The 20512-nt window shown below is 39.0% G+C and overlaps 3 protein-coding genes across 4 annotated transcripts in view; all 3 read right to left on the reverse strand.

Moving 5' to 3' along the window:
* Positions 1-1070: 1070 nt before the first annotated feature.
* Positions 1071-2077, reverse strand: LOC146466400 (uncharacterized; the record flags this gene model as incomplete). Its single annotated transcript, XM_085127430.1, has 3 exons — positions 1071-1220; positions 1313-1382; positions 1977-2077. Coding segments are annotated over 3 exons (321 nt in total), but the record flags the coding sequence as incomplete, so codon positions are not given.
* Positions 2077-7493, reverse strand: LOC146466401 (uncharacterized). Its single transcript, XM_085127419.1, has 4 exons — positions 7199-7493; positions 5674-5711; positions 4748-4845; positions 2077-2534 (listed from the first exon to the last, which is right to left on the reverse strand). Exons 1-4 carry the CDS (start codon positions 7248-7250, stop codon positions 2408-2410), a joined length of 315 nt encoding a protein of 104 aa, XP_084983545.1. The 5' UTR covers positions 7251-7493; the 3' UTR covers positions 2077-2407.
* Positions 7494-9110: 1617 nt separating this feature from the next.
* LOC146466402 (ferric reductase 1-like) overlaps positions 9111-20512 on the reverse strand; it is a 30264-nt gene continuing 18862 nt past the window's right edge. Inside the window, exons 13-23 of one of the 2 annotated variants that reach the window (XM_085127394.1) lie at positions 20430-20488; positions 20172-20251; positions 18023-18142; positions 17227-17342; positions 15938-16024; positions 14741-14838; positions 13645-13703; positions 12586-12759; positions 12175-12209; positions 11181-11312; positions 9111-10237 (exon numbers count right to left, since the gene is read on the reverse strand). In XM_085127394.1, the coding sequence (XP_084983520.1) occupies positions 11193-11312; positions 12175-12209; positions 12586-12759; positions 13645-13703; positions 14741-14838; positions 15938-16024; positions 17227-17342; positions 18023-18142; positions 20172-20251; positions 20430-20488 (948 nt within the window). In that variant the 3' untranslated portion in view covers positions 9111-10237; positions 11181-11192. Of the gene's footprint in view, positions 10238-11180; positions 11313-12174; positions 12213-12585; positions 12760-13644; positions 13704-14740; positions 14839-15937; positions 16025-17226; positions 17343-18022; positions 18143-20171; positions 20252-20429; positions 20489-20512 lie in introns of both variants that reach the window. The other variant, XM_085127395.1, reaches the window with a different exon arrangement.

A 20512-nucleotide genomic window follows, 5' to 3' on the forward strand; every position in this document is an offset into this window, starting at 1 on the left:
AAATGATAAAACGTGTTTGTGCTTAGTCATACCTCTCGTGCTTGCGGTTTACTAGAAACTGTTATGTATATAACGATTTGCTTTTTACAAAAATGGGTATTTTTAAGACGAAGATATATACCCTTCTACTACTTGACGAAATTGAAATTAAGTAGATGTGGCTTACAAAAGAACAACAAGAGTTAGAGTTATAAAAATTAATAAGTGAACAGAGCGAGTACTTTATTTCATGAAGTAACCACTTCATTCTCTTAGTATATTCTACTCCGTTATTTCTTTAAGGTTCTCTTTAATATATTGCATATGTTTTTCTTGTCTTACTCTGCCCGCTTCGATAAGCTTTCGTTACCCTTGGTCCAGCGTATTAAGTAAAAGAAGTTGCACTTCTCTGTATTTATACATTTAATGTATTTATAAATTTAATGTACACTTAATGATGAAAATAATGATAAAAGATAAATATCTCAGATCAAGAACATCATTCAGTGAGTAAAAAAAGCCCGTCCTTTCCCAAGAAGGCCCAAAAGAAAGATACTTTATGAAATATCCAGGGAAAATATGATTGCGTCCATAACAACTGTTCAGTAGCTATCGTTTATAGCTTGGGATTTTATCCATTCGCGTACTTTGACTATGAAAGAATTTATAAGAGCGACTCTCCCTTAGAACCTCATATTCAATGTTTATATAACAAAAATAGATTTCGCTGATAGCTCTTCCATCAACTTTTCTTGGCAAGTATGTAACAAATACGAAATAAGAACGGAGAAATTTAATTTTCTTAAAATGTTGTGATTCATGATATATTATCAGCCTGCCAACTGTTGTGGTGCCTGAAAATCACAAAAATGAAGTGTCAGCCCAATTGCCAGTCAATTGATCAGTAAAATGTTGCAACCATTATCTAATCTTTGACTTTATCACATTAATTTGCATTGGTTGATCAACATGTCAATTATAGCTCTGTCATATTTACAAATTATAGTAATCTTCATAGTAGGGCTTCATTCTCAACTTTTACTATGAGTAAACAGTACTTAAGTCAGGTCTATTATGGTACAATTTAATGATTATAATATTATAAGATTATTGTTAATGCATAGGTTAGGTACCTTCAGCACATGATTTGAACGCTGGCTCGTCTTGGATGGTATGCTGCTGGCTGCACATAGGTGATCCAAGAAGCTAATAAAGAAACCCAAACTAATTAGTACAAAATATATTTTTTATTCATCTCAGCAAATCAAAGGCACATAATTTGTTAACTGAGTTGTTTTGTATTACTGTATTCCTGACAGTACACTATTGATACCTGTCGGTTATCTATTTCTGTATGCCTTGTGCCAATGTCCCATGTCAATGAGTCCAGGATCAGAAGGTGCCTAATGAACAGAAATGTCATTTACAGTGTAAATTCCAGTATATACATGAAACACTTTAGGTATAGACTTAAGAACCAGCCATCGCTTAAATAAACAAATCAAACTCTTCTTCTCTTGCAATAATAATTATTGTATTCTTCGAATGCTTACCATGGGGTTAAGATAGCCAAGAGCCAGTGTAAGCTGGAAAAAAATGTTGAAAATTATTTTAGTTTCCAAATGACGGTTGAAGGTTCAGTATAAAAACATATTTTATTTTGCATTACATTTGGAATTGCACTGTAACCATTATTTCTGACCTTCCTATTGATCGGAATGAACACATATTCACTGTCCAGTAAGTTCGTCTTAAAAAAAACTTCTCTGCTGATGTTAACCGAACCATTCTAAATATAACAAAAGGAAATTAGATGGCTTAAGAATTCATAGACAGTTATGGAAACTCATAATAGAGAATATTATTGTTACTTTGTAAATAACATGTGTATGCATATATTAATTCTCACATTATGGCATAATAATTTTATATGTATGCATACTTTTTTATTGAAATATGTGCTGTTTAAACTTTGCGTATATTTTAAATCTGTCTACCTTGAGGTTGTTTGACCAACATCTTGTTCCCCACATAAAGTGGTATAGAAATAGGTACTGACAGTGGGATATATACACTGAGGTAGTTGCCTGAAACCACAAAAAAATCATATACATTACTTTATGCAATGCTATGGCCATGCCATTGAGTAACAACAAAGCTGCAACTATCTAATTAAGCTGCAAGCAACCAGACATACATGCAGTATAATGAACCATTAGTTAATTGATCAAAAACAAAACTATTGTGTCAGTGATCATGGCCTTTGGTTGAACAGTTTGCACATCTGTCTTGTAGATTTGAAGCCCAGAAAGTGTCACTGTCTGAAGGTCCAGTAGGGGTACTGTGCTGTGAGCTGGACAAATCTATAACTTCACAAAAATCTGATTCCCTAGGACAGCTGGTGTCTAGTGAAGTGCTGGCATCTGCTTCAGGGCTGGTCCCTTGTGAAGTATTCACAACTTCTGAATAACAACTGGGCTGTTGTGTAGAGTTGATGGTCTGTTGTGAGCTGGTTTGCGGAGAAAAGCATTCCTCGTGCACGGCATGTGATGATTCTACAAAAACACCCAATATATATGTAAATCAGTATTCTTCTAACGGGACATTAATATTTCAAAATATCAAGTAAACCAAAACTTCACATATAATTTGGAAACCTAAGCCTAACTAGGGCTGTACGCGTGTAATCTTCTTCTGTCTGTTTGTATAGCTAGTTCTTTTTTATCATTAGATAAAAGTCTATACATATATTTGTAAAAAGACATAAAAAGATACTTCAACATGTGTCGTCGTCATTTACACAACAACATGAGCATTTACATCACGCTGTTGAGCCCCAAAGGATCTCCCAACAAATTCACGGCCAAACTCCCCTACTTCCTCTACTTGACCGAAAAAGCCTGGGAAGTAGCTCTCGTGAAACTTTCTCATACCTGGCAGCTGGCTGTGCTTGAAACTCACTGGTGAGATCGTGAAGTTTGCAAGACTTACAGCTGTTAGTTCTGGAGAATACAGATCACTCAAAACCTCCTCATTCGCTAGTTATAAACGATGACCCTTCACGTTTACAATATGAGGAATTACAATCATAAGCTTTAATTACTGTAATAAATCTCAGGGCACAAAGTTTATTTCTACTCTCAGAGCACTTATCGCAACATGCGATTTAGGCCAAGTTCAAAGGAACAAATTGCAAAAGTAGCTCATACTCACAGGCTCTCCAACATATCAGTGGAAAGTTCGATCTATCGTCCGGTGAAAATCTGTTAAAACATTTGGCCGCAATCCACTCTCTGTTCCACAAGTGAGAGGTGAAATTTGTAAAATTCGACTAACACGGCCATATTACCATCAAACATGTCATCAACAACTGTTATCAACAAACCAATGAGATAACTTTCGCTTTGACTGAAATTTATCCACAAGGCAAGATTAAACATTTCTTATCAATTTGATCGCAATAAAAACGCTGAAAGAGTTTTATTAATGCTGTCATGTAACGAGATAAGTCCATCACATTGAGACGAATTCCCTGTCCACCATGTTTTTATTTTTAGCCGCCGACCAGTTCGTTTATTGGCTAAAAAAATTGTTATTCATCATATTATTAACGTGAAGGGTCATCGTTTAAAACTAGCGAATTAGGAGGTATTGAATCATCTGTATTCTCCAAAACTAAAAGCGGCAAGTCTTACAAAATTCACGATCTCGCCAGTGGGTTTGAGCACAGCCCGGGGTGCACATTCGCAAACGCCCTAGCCGAAAATGCATGAAAGCACGAATCAGTTTATTCTCGAACATTTATCGAAAAATAAATGTATCAATCAAACATATGTGAGAACCGGCCAGGTCATCATCGACTTGGGCTCATGGTTTAACCCGATGGGCAGAATTGATTGTTCTAGAAGGGGTTTTCTAGCCTGTGAACCGGCGCGCTCCGCTCCACTCGCTTCACTGTTCGCTCAGTACGACATATGCCCCACTTTGGGAACCTGTTTAGAGGCTACGGTTTTGCTGCAACATTGCCACGTGTACCTGAAAGCTCTCAGATGGGGCTCCTCTTGTCAAGTTTTCACTGGGTGGCCCGGTAATCACAGGTGAAGCTACTTTGACCCAGTAAGTGTCGTAGTTCTTATCGATGGTAGCGTTTTAAAACAATTCAGTCATGGCGTAAAAAAAGAAGTGTCATAAACCTCCATGGCAACGGCAACGAGAACCCGTAAAAAAAGGGGTTAAGCTCTGGTACATTGGTACACTTCTTTATAGTCCTTTGCATAAGTCCACCGTGTAAGGGCAAAGTTCAAGTTTCTGGAGCGTGTGAATGCACGACGATGAGCTTTAATTGAACCCTGTTCTTACGAAATACACCTCCTCGGTAATTCGGCCTCTTTGGAAAATTGAACAAGTTAACATGATCTTCGACTACAATTTTTTAGGACAATTTTCGTTAGCAAAACCATCGTGACTGTTTTAGGCTCACATACAGCAACGGCCTCGCTTCTGGTTTAATTGTAATGTGTGAGAATGGTCGAAAAAAGTAGAAAAAAAGAAACTAACAGTAGGAAGGTTTCGGAAAACAATGCTTTAACGATATTGAAGCAACTAACCACATTTGAAACCAGCGTTTTTGATAGTTTTCAATCTATCTTGTATGGATAGCGACAATCAGAGAGAAACCAAACCTATTCAAAAACGATTCTGAGTTCTCTCCGTTTTCAAACAAATTAGGTAAGTATGTGTTTGGAGGATTTAGCCTTAACTTATTTACATGAAAGTTATGTTTCCAACACTCTTTGAGGGGGCCTTCCAAGTGAACTGGCGTGAAGACCAATCCGTCCCGTTAAGATTGTGATGGGCAGCTGTGTTCTGTAAAAAGAAAGTAATTTATTGTAAAGCTTAAGAACATTGCAAAGTAGAGGTGTAGAAGTTTTGTGGTAAGAACATCGCACTTGAGGTACGACTACTCAAGAAGTTAAATTTAAAGAAGAGAGGTAAAAGAAGTGTTTTTTTTTTTTGAAGCGTCAGACACAAAAGTATGACAACTATCAATTCCAGGACAGCTTTTAGAAACTAACTCGAGTTCATTGAAGAACTTGAGCCGGTTTCCGATCGAGGAGAATCGAAATTCGGTATACGTAAATCATCGGGATTCACCGAGAGAGAGCGAATGGTTGACGACAGTTGCCAGATGTCGCCGAGGGTTGACCAGAGTTGACGACAGGCGCCGAAAGTCGCCGAGTGATAACGAGAATCGTGGAAAGTTGACTAGAATTGCTATTGCCAGGTCTGTTTGGCACGCTGGTAATTCTCAGCTAAAATTGGCCATATTAAATCGCCGCCCTTCAATCTTTTTTGGCCTAGACTAAAGTCGGTTTTCAGAATTACTCGAGTGTTGAGAATGATGTATTAACCAGTAAATGACACAGGCATACTCAGAAAAAAATCCGAGTGCTCCTATCAGGAGTCGAACCTAAGGCCTTCCGATTACTAGTTTGGATGTTCTGTAACTGAGCTACAGGAGACTCGTGGGAGCTAAGGCCATTAAACTAGGTTCATGGGACAAACATCCTGCATACTGCTAGGATTGGAAAGTCAATGTGTGGCATATGCGTAGTGGAAATAATGTGATGGAATATGTGTGTTTTAATTATTTTAATGTTACAAAGAAAATAAAGGGCAATTTGCATTTATCACCTTTGGTTCTCCACCGGAGCAGTAAACGGTCTGCGCTCCTGAAAAATAAAAAGAACAAAAATAGCCAGACTCAATGACAAGCGATACACTAAAAATGACTATATGCAGCATAGTATTTACTGAACTTTGAAGATGTTGATGAATTATCCGAACAAACGCACACGCGTCGAGAGGCAACTAGATCCCTAGCCTTGGGTTGGGTATTGGCGCAATGTTCAACACTGTTCAACACTTTGCTGCTTTAAACTTTTATTCGAACATCGGGTCAACATTTCCTTTGTTCTTGAAAATGTTGAATTGCATTGAAACCTAAACAATCCGTTCATCCAACATTCGCCCAACATCCGTTCAACTTTTGCTGAACGAAAGTTGGGCAAATGTTAACTGTTAAAGGGGAAGTATCGCGGGAATTTGGTGTTATATAAAAAAAAACTCCAAAACGTTTAATTGGCGACAGAAACCTTAAAGTATTGCTCAAATTTGATGTAACTTATCGCCCCAGTGTACCAAGACTATGGATGAATGACTCTGGCCACAGATGGACTGTGTTAGAATAGACTGCAACTTGAAATAGTTAGCCTAACTGTATTTAAGTTCTCGCAGTTTCGTTTCCAAAATACACCAGAGCAGGTCATGAGTTGTCCCTTTCAAGAATTCAGTTCTTTTTCTTGATGTTCTAGAATTATTTTTTTTAACTACTGAGGTGAAAATGTTGTCGCAACATGTTCACGATGAAACTAAAAGGTCAAAGTCCCCATGATACTTCCCCTTTAATAAGTGTGCATTATGTAACGAAGTATAATTTCAAAACACGTGCTAAGCATGCAACACAAATACAGCATACAAATATTTGCGCACCCTAGCACACGCCGCAACATATCACATATTTCTAATGTATATGCGAAGGCTATAAGGGCAAACTTTGTTATCAAAGTAACCAAGAATCGACACTTCACCATTTTCTATTTGAGAGGAATGCTCGAAATAAAAAGCACTCACAAAAATGACTTCCGGCTTCTTGAACGTACTTCTTATACTTTACAAGCAGTTCCCAATGACCTTCATTTAAAATTTGAGGAAGCAAAAATTGAAGAAACAATAACTACCATAACACATGAATCTTAAGAGATTTTGGCCAGTGGTTCGCGTGCAGCCTTACATCGAGGAGTTGTCACGAACGAATTAACTTTGAAAGCAAAATGAATTTCACAACAAGACCACACCGCCACTTATCAATAACGCCTTTACTACATCGTGCTAAATTTAAGCCCGCCTAAAGCTTTCCAAAGATAGAAACTTCGTTAAACTGATTAGTTTTCACCGTCGGCATGTGAAACGAACTCCCGTTGTGTTTTCAGAATGGTTAACAAGCGAGCCGGAGAGTACGTTTCACAACCAGTGAAAACACAAGCCGCAAATCAGCAAATGGCGTCCGTACTTGTAGAAAGTCAATTTGCTTTCACAGAGTTTGCAAACTCTTCATAGGAGTTACTCTAATTAATTAGGGATTGGTTTTAAGTGTTACCTGTGATTGGGATGTAGATATCATGTTCAAATTTAAGCCTTGTAGTCTTCATGAAAACACCGACGGTCTGCAACCCTCAAATTCCTTAATCACTCTAATCAGTAATTGTTGTGTCTGTTGTGGTCGGTCACTCTTCAGCTGAAGGTCATGCAACTGAGATCAAAAGTGGCAGATTTCAAATAGCTAAAGCGCGTTCTAAGACTAAAGCGTATGAAAAAGGAAGCTTTATCTCCAGCCCTATCGGAAGCGTGTTCGGTGAGCCAATCATTTGCGAGCTAAAAATTAGTGCTGTCCGGTCTGGTTATTTCTGGGACCGGTGCAGACATTTGATGGTTCTCAGTCTCAGCGGACTCAGCGAAGATAAGCAAACAATTTTAAAACGTGTTCACTTCAATTTAAGAACAAAAATTGATCAACTTTTTGGCTTTATTTTTAAAAGTGGTTGGCATTCGGGAACTTTGTTTGCAATACGACGCTAGAAGTGCAAACGTTAGACCGGCAAACTTCCTAGAGAATCTTATCAAAGTTCAACTCATGATCAAATGCCCCCGCTTTCTCTACAACTTGCGCATGGTCTCTTGCACGAGACCCCTTGACACCGTGCTTAACTGAAGATTTCTTCAATGTATCTTATATGTTTTAATCATGTTTAAAGCCGGGGTTGCGCCTCGCATGGGTCTCGTTTTCCCGTTTTGCCTAATATCCTTTGGACCAGTCATTTTGTTCCTTGTATTTGTTTTGTTCTTGCTCCTATTTTGATGTGTCCGATAAAGTCGATAAATAAAAAAAATTAAAAAACAAAAAACAAACGGTGTAGCTGGTCTCCACAAAATGAACGAACGAACGAACTGAAGTATCACCAATTAATGTCTTAAGCCAAACCAGCACCGGCAACGTAGAAAAACACTTCTAATACACGCTCGCTCGGATGATTTTGAAAAAAAAATAGCGGCATATTCGATGAATACTACCCCAGCCATTGTCACACTCGGGTAAGAATGACTTAGGTCGGTATGAGACAAGAGCTCCGCGTGACTTTTCGCGTTTGAGGCTTGATGCTTTGGCATTTTATGATCGCTTGGCTCGTTTCCGTCGGCCAGAGATCATTTATCCTCCATTTGTTTGCGCTTGGGGCGTTTAACGTCTCCGATTGCAAAAGATTGCACCTTAAAAAGTAACAGAGCCAATGGTTTAGAATATATGGACAATGTTACATCTTATACTAGATTAGATTAGGGAATGCGTTCGATGATCTCGATCCCAGAATCTCTCTCCTTTGCCAAGTTGATGATGATGTCATTCGCCCCTGCAAAAATCTGTGGGGGGTGCCAGAAATGCCTCTCAAGGTCCATTCATTCAATCACCATTGTCCTGTTTCAAAAAGGCCGCTCACTCTGTGCCAAGAACCTTGGTAACTAAGTATAATTAATAACATTGAGAAAATTTCACTTAAGTAATTTCAAAAATCATATACCGTGAAAATTCTCGGCTCGTAGCGAACGTTCCTATATCAGAAGGGTTTATCAATTTTATGTAGATTAGATTTGCACAGACTAGGGCTGCTGTATTCACGGTGACGTCACGGAGTTGTTTTTACTTAGCCGGCGGCCTTAACAGATGGAATACGCCATTTCCGAGTTGCTTTGAACCTTTTTTCGAAAGGGCCTCTAAGTGCAAAGCTTTTCACGTGAAAATTAGTTTTGCTTGCATATGAATAAAAACTAATCTTCATAATAAAAACTACGCATGAAGCCTCGCTTTCAAATGAGGTTCAAAGCGATTGAAAAATGGCCTATTCAATACATTGCAAACCAAAACTAGTCACCAGGATCCTTTCGATCAACGACACTATCGCTTGTTTGGGCGACGAGGTTACCAAGCTTTCGTTTTGCCACCACAACAACTGTCAATGTTTCTTCATTTTTAGTAATTTTAATCATTTAAGAGCTTAGCATTTGTTACAACGCTAAAGTGATGAAAAAAGTAATTACATCCACAAATTGTCTGGCTCTGTCTTGTTACAAAGTGATATACGTACACTTAGTCACTGTAGTCATTATTCGGCATTCATACCTAATGCAACAAGAGTTGAATATATATTAGTATATTCCATTCCAGAATCCTGATGAAAACACATCAATTTGCTCGAGTGTTTGCATTCGGTTATATAAGCACACATGTAGCGGCCATTTTACTATTGATTAAAAAAGTCTAATCAATGCTATTTCATACTTGAGTTGACGTAAAAGGTGGCTACACAGCCAATCAAATCACGTTTAAGAATCAATAATGTTATAAAATGATTTGGATTTTAACTCCTTTCTGTAGACCGGTGTTTGTTTTCGTTTCCTGGGGCAGGGGGTTGGGGAGTTCGGGCAGATTCTGCCCCTCCCCCCCCCCCCCCACACACACACACCCCTCCCTCCATAACCCAGTGAATATATGAATCACGGAGGTAGAATAGAACGTCCAAAGCTGTTCCCTTTGAGCTCCGCAACGAGAAGTGATCGTGTATGACGTCATGTTTGCCAAATGGTAGCCATCTTGGATTTAACCGAAGGGATGCAATCGAAACCAATAAAGGACTAATATGAGATAAAAACATAAAAGTTACAACTTAAAAAGGTATTTTCATTTTCTTTTAAAAAAAAGAAGTAACATATTGTTGCCGCGGTAACATCATAGGCAATGAACACTAACTGTTTCAGTTAAATTTCTGAGAAAGTCAGGGAGTTTCATGGCGTTTGCTTAATTATTAAAAAAAAGAAGTTATTTAGGTTCAAAGTTGCCGCGGGCAGAATCCGCCCTCTCCGGTCTAGATAGGTTTAGTGGATGATACATGCATATTGTAATGGCAGTGATAGAAAGAAAAAACACTATTAATTAATAAATAAAAAAAAAATAAACTACAGCACGAATACAACACTTTAACATTATCGTATTGTTAAAACTCAGTTGAATCTTGTCTTCTGCAATTTCGTCCAAGAAAATTGCACTAAGCCTTCTTCTAATAACGGCTTCTCATCGTCCTGTCGAAACCTGCCAAAAAATTGAAGGGAGTTGAAACGATAACCATGGTTTGGTTTCAGCAAGGGCTACTGTAGTTAAAGGGACGCTGTCACGGCCATTTTGCTGTATTTTGGTTAAAAGTGCTCAAACATTTGACGAAAAACCTGCTGTTAGAATACTGGCAAGAAAATATCAAGGATTTCTCCAAATAAGAAATAACTCAATATAATCAATTTTTATCGACTCTATTTAATCATTATGACTCTAATCAAACTTCTTTCAATATGCCGCCTCTCTCTAGCAAGACCTTCTTTCATCTCCCTCATTTTTATAAAAGTATCACCACGCAAACTAATGCACTGAGTCTGAAAAAAACGCTAGTTTTGTTTGGTATGTTAGATTACTCAAATTTCTGCAAGGCTGATCGGACTAACAGGAAAAGGTGATTTAAGGTAGCATTTGCATTTTCATATATCCATTACTTTCTTATCTTCGCCTTTATTTGGCAATGGGACTAACCAATTTAACGTTGTCTACTGATTGGGTAGTAGAGTATATTAATTGTAGCTTAATTCTACTGGCAGAGTTACACATAATACTTGGTCATCAAATAACATTTGGTGATCGAAAAAAAATTGTCTTTGTAAGAGTTTTGAAGGCGTCAATTCAACGCTTTCTGTGAGAACAAAAATAAGGTAGCCGGCGGGCTACAGGAGTCCAAATATAGCTTGTCAAACGAAATCTCATTTTGTACCGGAATAAAAATCTGGTTATCAAGCTCAAATTTGAATATGAAAATTTCCTCTTTTGATAAGCTCCGCGCCCTTCAGAATAAATCCTTCCCCAAAAAAATCCCCTAAGAAAAGTTCTTTAAGGGCTTATTATGGAATATAAGGTGCATATATATTTGACGCTCACCATGGACCTTAGATCAAAGAACACGTGATAAGCACGTGTCTATCTATTTACTTACTGGTGGAGTGACTCAATGATCATGATCGTGGGCTCCTTCACCAGCGGTCGCTATCAGCACCACAAGAGCAATCACTACACCGAATATAAGGAGAACCAGGAATCCCAGCATGAGCTTACGGGCCGGTATGGACTGGAAAAAAACAACAGCGATGACAATTAGAAGTCACTGGAAAACATGTGTCCACGCAGCACTTTTTGTCCTTAAAGTGCAAAATGCAAATAATTTTGAGAATGGTCCCTCCTTTTCGGAAATGTAATGAGAGCATCTCCAAGTTGAGGGTTTTTTACCTTTAGGGGGGGGGGTATTAAAACTGAGCACCTTTTGTAGCTCACGAAATGCTTTTAGTCCATCAAGAGTTTTTAAGGACTTTGGAAGAACAAGGAAACAATTGGACCAATGTTTACAAACTGAATTCCATTTCCATCCTAAGTCATCCGTAACCAAATATAGTCATTTACAGTTCTAGAAAAATAAAACATTTGAAAACAAAAGTGGTCCTACTTAATAGTAATAGTAATAGTAATAGTAATAGTAATAGTAATAGTAATAGTAATAGTAATAGTAATAGTAATAGTAATAGTAATAGTAATAGTAATATAAAAAATAGTAACTTTATTTAAAGTGGAAAAACGTCGGGAGTGGTCGCCCAATCTCCGGAGCCGGAGGCTCATGTAAAAAAACGCTCGACTAAAGAAATGAACTATATCTAGTTCTATACAACAATTTCATTTAAATAATTCAAAAATAGTTCTAAAATACATTTTAAAAACAATCTACCTATCATTAGGAATTTATAAGAATTGAATGTGAGAAGAATTGCCCCAAAGGTTTAAATTCATAATTGTACAGAAGCAGATAAAATTTGAGAGCAAAATTGTGCTAATGTGGGTGAAGATTTTGTAATTACTGGTAACAAGTTCCTTTGATTTCAATATGTCTAGAAGTCACAGCACTAGCAATGAAATAATCAAACACAAGGCTATCGAAGTACCTGGTCTTCGGTCGGCTCCAGTTCAACATGGCCACCTGCTAAAACAAAACATAAGACATCATCGTCATCATCATTATCATCATCATCATCATCATCATCATCATCATCATCATCAGGCCCCGCCGGCCCGTCCAGCTTCATTGGCCACATGATATCACTGTCGCCATATCGAGGATTGTGATACCTGACATGCATGGGCTTCGGCTCGCGAGATATTCAGTGAGTTGAATTTTCGGTGAAATGATCGTACTTTCCCAATCTTGGCGCTAACATATGCTGACTGCACGGGTAAATTTGTAGAAAACATAGCCTCCTTTGTTGAAGCAAGAAATCGCTCTCGTAGACGCGGCTTCCCTTATTACTTAACCAAATTCCACATAAAGGAGAGATTGTTAATTATTTTTAACTCACCCCCCTTCTCTCCGTTTGTCGTGATGAAAGTTGCTCTGCTGTCCTTCTTCATAGAGAGATACACGTCAAACACAATGACAACAAGTACAGCCACACAGTAGGCAATCATGACGTACAGAGCAGAGTCATCCAAGCCAGCGCCATCCAGGCGAATACCAAGGAATATGGTCACCACTGTGAAAGGGAATAACATGTTAGGACGCTTTTTAAGCCATGACCAAAGCAAAATGGACCAACGACCACGGCTGTTACTTTACAAGGATTTCATTTGAGGTTCAATGATATTTCATTGGTAACTAACACCCGAGAAAACGGGTGTCCCAGTATCCGTTGTTTCGATAGTATACTACACTGGTCACATGACCACTGATCACAAACTTTCCTACTTCTGCACGCACTGCGAACCTACATTTGATGCCTTACGAAAACACGACACCGACGGTTGCGAGAACGTCAAAACACAAACTGAGGTCTAATGAGTAAGACAATGGCCTTGTACGTGTGTTAAAAAAATTAGTACACTTGTTTGACATTCTCTGCAAAACTACATAAAATGACTAAGTCAAAGTTTTAAGGAGAACATGGGCACACGACGGTGAAGTTTTCTTCCTCTTTCTGGACTTGAACGCCGTTACTACTAATTTTGTAGATGAGAATAACGTGAATATTTAAATATTTACGAGTGCTTTGTATCGGTGACCAAGTATTTGAGTTTTTAAAATTTTGCCAAATCGAATAATAGTGTTTTTCCAAATTTTAAACTGTTGCCGTTAAGAGGTGCGAGGAGGACTCGTGAAAATCACCTTCTCAAAGTCATAAATAGTTCATGAAGAGAAAACAAAGTAAATCACTACCGCCAAGGAGGTTTAGGTGTGATCTGAATTATCATAAAATTGGGTGAACTTTTGCTTTGTATTTCTCTAAGAATTGTAAATGGTTTCAGAAGCCAAACCTCGAAGTTGGTCTAAAAAACTCGGCTGCGCCTCGTTTTCTCAACCCGCTTCTCGATGTTTGGAAATCGGATGAAACACTCTTTATCATGTTTGATATGTTACTTACCAGCCAAGATAACAGCAGAAAGGCCTACACCACGATGGGCCCAGTTAAAGATGTAACGGCTACAGGCAAAACAGAGGAAAAACAATTAGGAACGGCCAGGAGCCTTCATTTTGCCCTTGGCACGTGATCAAATATGACGTCATCCGGTGGCTGATTGAGAAGACGCGCTCAGGACCCTTCGTGCTATTGCGCTTAGTTCCATGCCCCACATAGATAAGAGCGTCGATGCCAGGCTCAAACTTCCCCCCCCCCCCCCCCCGAAACAACAATGGGCGGGGGGGGGGGGTAATTTCATCCCTACTATACTACTCAGGGGATATGCATTTTACAGGCACTAGGAAAAAGTTATAGACTGATTTCTTATGGTATCTGTTAGCTAAGTATGTATAGCCAAGCCCCCTTAAAAGGGGATTAATTTCATCCCTGCTATACAACTCAGGAGATATGCATTTTACAGGCACTAGGAAGAAGTTATAAACTGATTTCTCGTGCTACTCTTTAGCTAAGCATGTATAGCCAATGCCCCATAGACTAGCATGGTTACTTCGATAAGCGAGTTGAGGCCTGGGATAACCAAACAAAAAGGAGGTTAATTTCATCCCTACTATACTACTCAGGGGATATCGACTGATTTTTCGTAATATTTAACAATTAGACGGCGAGCTCGAGGTTTCTATTGGCTGATAGTTGGCGAGGGGCGAAGCCCCGAGCCAACTATCAAAGGCGATAGAAACCGAGAGCGAGCCATCTAATTGTTTTAGCATACCTCAGTGATCGATCTATCAAGCAAAAAATCTTTTTATTTCATTAATTTTAATATATTTGTGCAATGATGCATGCTAAATCGTGCGCGCTCTGACAAACTGCCGTCTATCGATCGACAGACAGCACCTGTGGAACCAATCAGATTGCGCGTTACGCGATAGTCGGTCACTGAGGTATGCTAAACTGTGGTTATACATACTCATCTAAAGGATCGTGCAACTACTGAAGAATCAACCCACCTAGGAGATAGTTCATGGCAAACCATTCAAGAATATTACTTATCTAGCATATAAGTAGCTGCATTTTATATTACAACTGGCTGACAACATACTTCTCTTCTCCAGGGTGGGGTCTGAACAGAGCCATGATTGGTTGAATAACAGCAAGTACCAGCACGATGATACCAGTGATCGGGTGAGCACCAGCCTCCTAACATGTAACACAAAACGAGAGAGACTGAGACAACGTTGAAGAGTGAATTATTTCAACAACTAAGGGAAAGTGTTTTAATGATATAATGCAATGACACGAGAAAGCTAATTGTTAAAAGGAACTCTGGACTGGAAGTGAAAGGGCTACTTTATCTTCACGGCCGGCAAATGTGATTTTTAGTATGGGAACCGACTGCAGGACTTTTCATTTGCTAGCTGTATTTTTAATGAGTTTGTTATACGCATGCTTATCAAACAATCTATTCATTCTTTCCTGTCCTGTATTGTATACGCCGTAAACTGCCGCTTATAAGCCCCCCCCCCCCCGGGGATAAATCCATCTACCTGTACACCAAAAAAAAAAAAACAACAACAACAAGCGATTATAAGACCCCCCTGGATATAAGCCTCCTCTAGTTTCGTTTGTGTTGTTAGTTTCAATTTTGTTCGAAATATTGACATTTCAAAGCTTAATTAAAAACCAGTAAAATAATGAAAAACGTACTTCGATCAACACTGCTATAACTAGTTTCCAAATTTTTTTTTGTTCCGGTTATAACCCCTCCTCCCCCCTCCCCCCCCCCCCCCCCCGATATAAGCTCCTTCGTTTATAAGCCCATCTAAAACCCCTTACGGAGTTGTATAAGCCCAGGGCTTATAAGCGGCAGTTTACGGTAGTTCGGTTAAAAGGTATAGACCTTGGTCACGGTAACTTAAAGTTCTGATGTAGGACAGGTAACGGCAAAATATTGACACAGCTGAAAAGAGCACCTTAAAATTAGGAAAAGGGCCAAGTTTGAGAGTCATGTCTTTTAAAATAGCGAAAATGTAGTTTTCAATTTTGCAGACGTTTGTACGAAAGAGGCAAAACCTGCCCGTTTCCATACAAACGTATATAAAATTATTAGGCTCAGCGAAACCAGTTCCAATTTGATCCGGAATCCAAACTGGACATCAGGCTTACTAGTGGTGACTGTAAGTGTTTTCTTCGAGCTCATGCGAAAATTGCCTTACGAGCGCTCAAGCATAGATTCTAAGTTTAAGTATGAAACTTAAGCTGACACCACAATAAGCGCTGCATGAAAGTTAGATCTTACATGTGTCCAGCGCCCAGCATCAACAAAGATGATGATAACTGAAATTATTGTGACCACAAGAGTCAGAACCATCAAGCCTCGGTGAAACTAAGGAGAAAAGAACATAGAGAAGTCAAGCTGTAACGATCAAGCAGATGAGTATTATGCACTAGATGAATACAAACATAAAGAGAAGAAAATATAAACTGAAAGAAAAATCCAACAAATACAACATTCTAACTTTTGAGTCTATGTCCCTGTTCAGCCTAGGTGAGCGTGCCAGGGCCCTATGCCAGTTAACGAGAAGGACTTCACTCAGACTCCTTGGTGCTCAAGGAGCAATCGTGTTATTGGTCGCCAATTTAGCGTCCACCATTTTGTTTACTGTATTGTAGCGAGGCATGAGGAAAAACTGTGGGAAGTAACAATATCCTGTTCAGACCAGTGCCCGTGCCCAGGAACGATGACAGAGTACTACCTTTGGAGGTAGTCCCCGTGTCCGGGCACAGACACAGACACGGTGTGACCTTTCAAATGAAAGCTACTGAGCCGTACCTTCCTGTGGTGCTGTTTATCATGATGTGCAGGCCTAAGGTGATTCTAACTTTTGAGTCTGTTGATGAAATCCTAAAGTGTGACCATTCAAATTAAAACTACTAGTAGTGCTTTCCCGTGGTGCTGTTTATTATGCTGTACAGGGTGAGTCTAACTTTTGAGTCTGTGAATGAAATCCTAAAGTGTGACCACTCAAATGAAAGTGTTTCAGCAGTAAGAACGTCCAGGAACGATCCAAGCATGGAATGCGTTACCACCTGGCGTCATCAAGTCTGGCTGTTACTCGGAGTTTATCAGTGGAGTATCCAACACACTTCCAAGCTTTTGAATTCCTTTATGAATCAATAATGTAATCTAGTTCTTTATATGTACTGCATGTATTAATCTATTGTGTGTCCGCTGGCCGCTCCATTGCCGGATTAGCTTTGCTAATGGCAATTATGCTAATTAAAGATTAAAGATAAGATTAAAGTGGTTTATTTGGTGCTTCTCGTGTAACTTGCAATGTTGTCCTAAAAGACGTTTTGGATATTTCCTTAGGATCATCTTCAGAATTCTCACAGCTCCATACCTATTCCTACAATGCTTACGGTTCTAAAACCTATAAAATGAAAGCTACTAAGTATTACTCTCCTATGGCAGTTTAATTTCTAGGGCGTTCCTAAATTAAATGAAGGATAATATCTGGCCATTTTCGATCTTGGTACTCATGGCATCATTGGAGTCATTTTGGATGCACAGGGTGTGGTCCTTACCGTGAACCACATCTTTGTCCCGAGCAGTTCCTTATCGCCAAAAGCAACTTTCATGTAACGAGCCATGAAAATTCCAACCGAAGCGAGACCAACCCACGCGATGACCATAAGACAACCTAAAAGAAAAAAGAGACAATTTGGCGGATGTTTCCACTGGTGGGACGTCTGAGTGGAGAGTGTCTCCACACTGTAAAGCGTACTTGATCATCTCGTCATGAAATAGGCCATTTCCGAGTTGCTTTGAACCTCATTACGAAAGCGAGGCTAAGTGCAAAGTTTTCCATGTGAAACTTAGTTTTTGTTTGCATATGAGTGAAAACTAATTTTCATATTAAAAAGTATGCACGAAGCCTCGCTTTCAAAATGAGGTTCAAAGCAACTCGGAAATGGCCTATTAGAGCGGTTTTTCAGTTGAATGTCGTAAAACCAAAACCAAAATTATTACTCTAGCCAATCGCAACAGATGTAAACAACACCACGAGCCAATCAGAATTCGAAGCAAATGTAACCGGCGCCAAGCGCGGGAAAACGCGTGCGGCAAAAACACGATTGGTTTTGGTTTGGATTCCCATTGGTTGAGAAAGTGGCGCGAGTTTTGTTAACCAATCACAGAGTGTAGTAATGCAAAACCAAAGCAAACGCGAAATTACCTTCGACACTCAATGGAAAACCGCTCCATGGCATTTGCAAATTTACAAATTCAGTCAATCCCATTTAGTCAAACGGCTAAGACAATCAATTCGCGACTTCTAGAATACTAAAAGTATATTTCCCTTGAGGATTGAATAGTTCTTACCGTGTGCTTTTATCTTGCTGGAATCCTTTCCTTCAGCACCAAGAACGCCAATCTCATTAATATCAACCTTCTGTGTGCTTGTTTTTGGGCCAGTATCATGCTTACCTATGAGGCTTCCACCTGGTTATTTGAAGCACAAAAACAGTTCAGTTAAAACAGTTACGGCATGATGAAGGGAATGTGCCTGGGAGCTTAGCTTTAAATTGAAATCTTTATTTAACCGAGAGGCATTGTACTGAGAGAAATAAGGGCTCAACCAAAGCTAATGCTGGCACCACTCGAAAAGCCGATATTGACTTCACAAAAGCTCTTTAGTTAAATAAACAAAGATGATAACTTTGAAGCTCGGTAATCAATTGTGAAAATGCAAAGTTCCTTAGATCGTGAGAGTGGAACAGAGAAAACGCTGAGTCCTCAACCAGAATTGAACCCATGACCTTCTGTAACCAATGACCTAATGGGAGACTGGTGGAGAGTTAGTCCATACACCTCTTGTGTAGACTACTAAGGATGGGTAACACTCGTTTCCATCTCTCAAACTGACCTTGGACATTCACTTAAAATTACAAAAAGTGAAACTTATTGCAAACGTAAGAGGAAAAGAAGGAGAAACGTAGAGTAATGTAAGCCTCCAACCCGAGTCGTTTGCTTCATTTCTCCTACCCAAAACTACTACACCAACGAGGACTAGCTGCCGAGGATTGTAATTTTTAATGTTTTTATATAGTTACCCATCACCATAAAAAATTAACGAAAGCTAACTGTTTTGTAATCACTGTTTAACCCTCGGATAACGACGATAAACCGTAGGCCCCGTCTCAGAACACTTCAATGTTCATAACCCTGCGGGACGTTAAAGAACCCACACACTAATCGCAAAGAGTAGGGCATGGAGTTCCCGGTGTGCTGGTCTGGTTTTTCTGCCACTTTAAGATTTCATGGGTTGGGTGGGGTGCTCGCTAATGGACATATGCTTATGTCCGATTTCACCCTTGTACTCAAGTAATGTAAACCGCATTTGAATATGTAAATAGAAAATGCGGTATATAAATGCCATTACCACCATAAATACTGCGGATCAGTGCTAAGCCCCAAAACGATTTTCCTGGCCTAGATGGAGCTCTATTCACTCAGTTCTCTGCCGGGTTCTGTTCCCGTACTGTACATTTGTAATACGACGATAAGGAATATGTCATTGTGTAAGCCTCATAAGGTGTCCAAGCTCAGGATGAGATATGGAAACAAGTGTCTACCTGCTAGGATTCTACTAGGAAACCATAGCAACAAATTTGAAATATCACTCCACTTACAGTTTTAAAAAGCAATAAAAAGCTCAACTTCTTCAGTGTCAGTTACTGACTCTCTCCTACTCACTTGTCTCAATGACTTAAAATTTCTACACATTGCCAACCTACCTTTATCATAAGAAACCAATTAATTATCTGGATAGTATAGTGTATAATAGTTTTGTCTAAGTTGTATTTAACATTTGGTTGTATTTTGCCTCTAGTTTTAGTCACTAGTTACTTAGTTACTATTTTATTAGTTTAAGTTAATAGGCTCAATATTTCCTTATTTTATGTGCAAATAAACAGCAGTCAGCTTGAAAGCTCCGCTACTTGGGCAGCTACACACTGATTTCAATATAATTTTGTCTACTGTATTTTTTCTTCTTTCGTGTGTTCATAACCAAATAGTGTGCAATGAACGATTTGATTTGAATTGATTTTAGGATCACGTCGAAAGAAAAAAAGACGTTCATCTCGCCAGGTTATAAGGAAAGTCATGAGTTTGATTCCATTCGGGGATCCGGTTTTTTTCTCTGCATGTTTCACGCTCGTGACATGATGAATCTTGTTCGTCTTTAATTAGTTCAGTGAAGGCGCAAAACAAAGCAAATGGTTTAATACAAGGCGTATCAGAAGTCTGCCTATTGTGAACGATCGTGTATGCCGGTAAAAATGGAACTAATAAAGGCTTTTGCTGTTGACATGGATGATAGGCAGAAGCCAATTTTACAGTTATCTCAGCCAATAAAACAACAAGGCGTAATTGCAAAAATGAAGTCAACAATCACACACAACTAATATCAACTAACAATAAAAGGTTCTAAGATGCGGGACAACTCAGTGCAAAGTATATGACATACCCATTGGTCCACTTGCGTACACCAGATACCACGGCTCATTGAGGTCCACCATTTTGGGATCTTTCTTCTTTCTTTTAAAACTGCAAAGGAGAAACTGACTCAAAGAAAGATAACAGCAACAACAAACACACCAATAAGAAATCCTTTGCACTTAAAATTTAAATAATTGTTAGTGTCCATAAGGCTAAATTTTTCGCTGTTCCGATTTCAAATCGAAACGAAAAAATTGAGCTGTCTGTTATTTAGTCATCGACTTACCGACAGCTCACAACTCCGCCTGTCGACTCTGCCAATGTCTGCACTAGAGACGATGGTTTCTAGAAGTAATATATGCATCATTA

The sequence above is a fragment of the Pavona decussata genome, unplaced genomic scaffold (assembly GCF_977016875.1).
Source record: "Pavona decussata unplaced genomic scaffold, jaPavDecu1.1 SCAFFOLD_144, whole genome shotgun sequence".
In the NCBI taxonomy this organism is placed as follows: Eukaryota; Metazoa; Cnidaria; class Anthozoa; order Scleractinia; family Agariciidae; genus Pavona; species Pavona decussata.

What these genes read in the sequence shown, in the direction of transcription:
- LOC146466401 (XM_085127419.1), bottom strand. Translation starts at nt 7,250, where the DNA reads ATGAAGACTACAAGGCTTAAATTTGAACATGATATCTACATCCCAATC. An exon ending in TATCTACATCCCAATCACAG is followed by an intron (nt 5,712 to 7,198) that starts GTAACACTTAAA and finishes TTTATTTTTCAG; the next exon opens with GAGCGCAGACCGTTTACTGC. An exon ending in GCTCCGGTGGAGAACCAAAG is followed by an intron (nt 4,846 to 5,673) that starts GTGATAAATGCA and finishes TTCTTTTTACAG; the next exon opens with AACACAGCTGCCCATCACAA.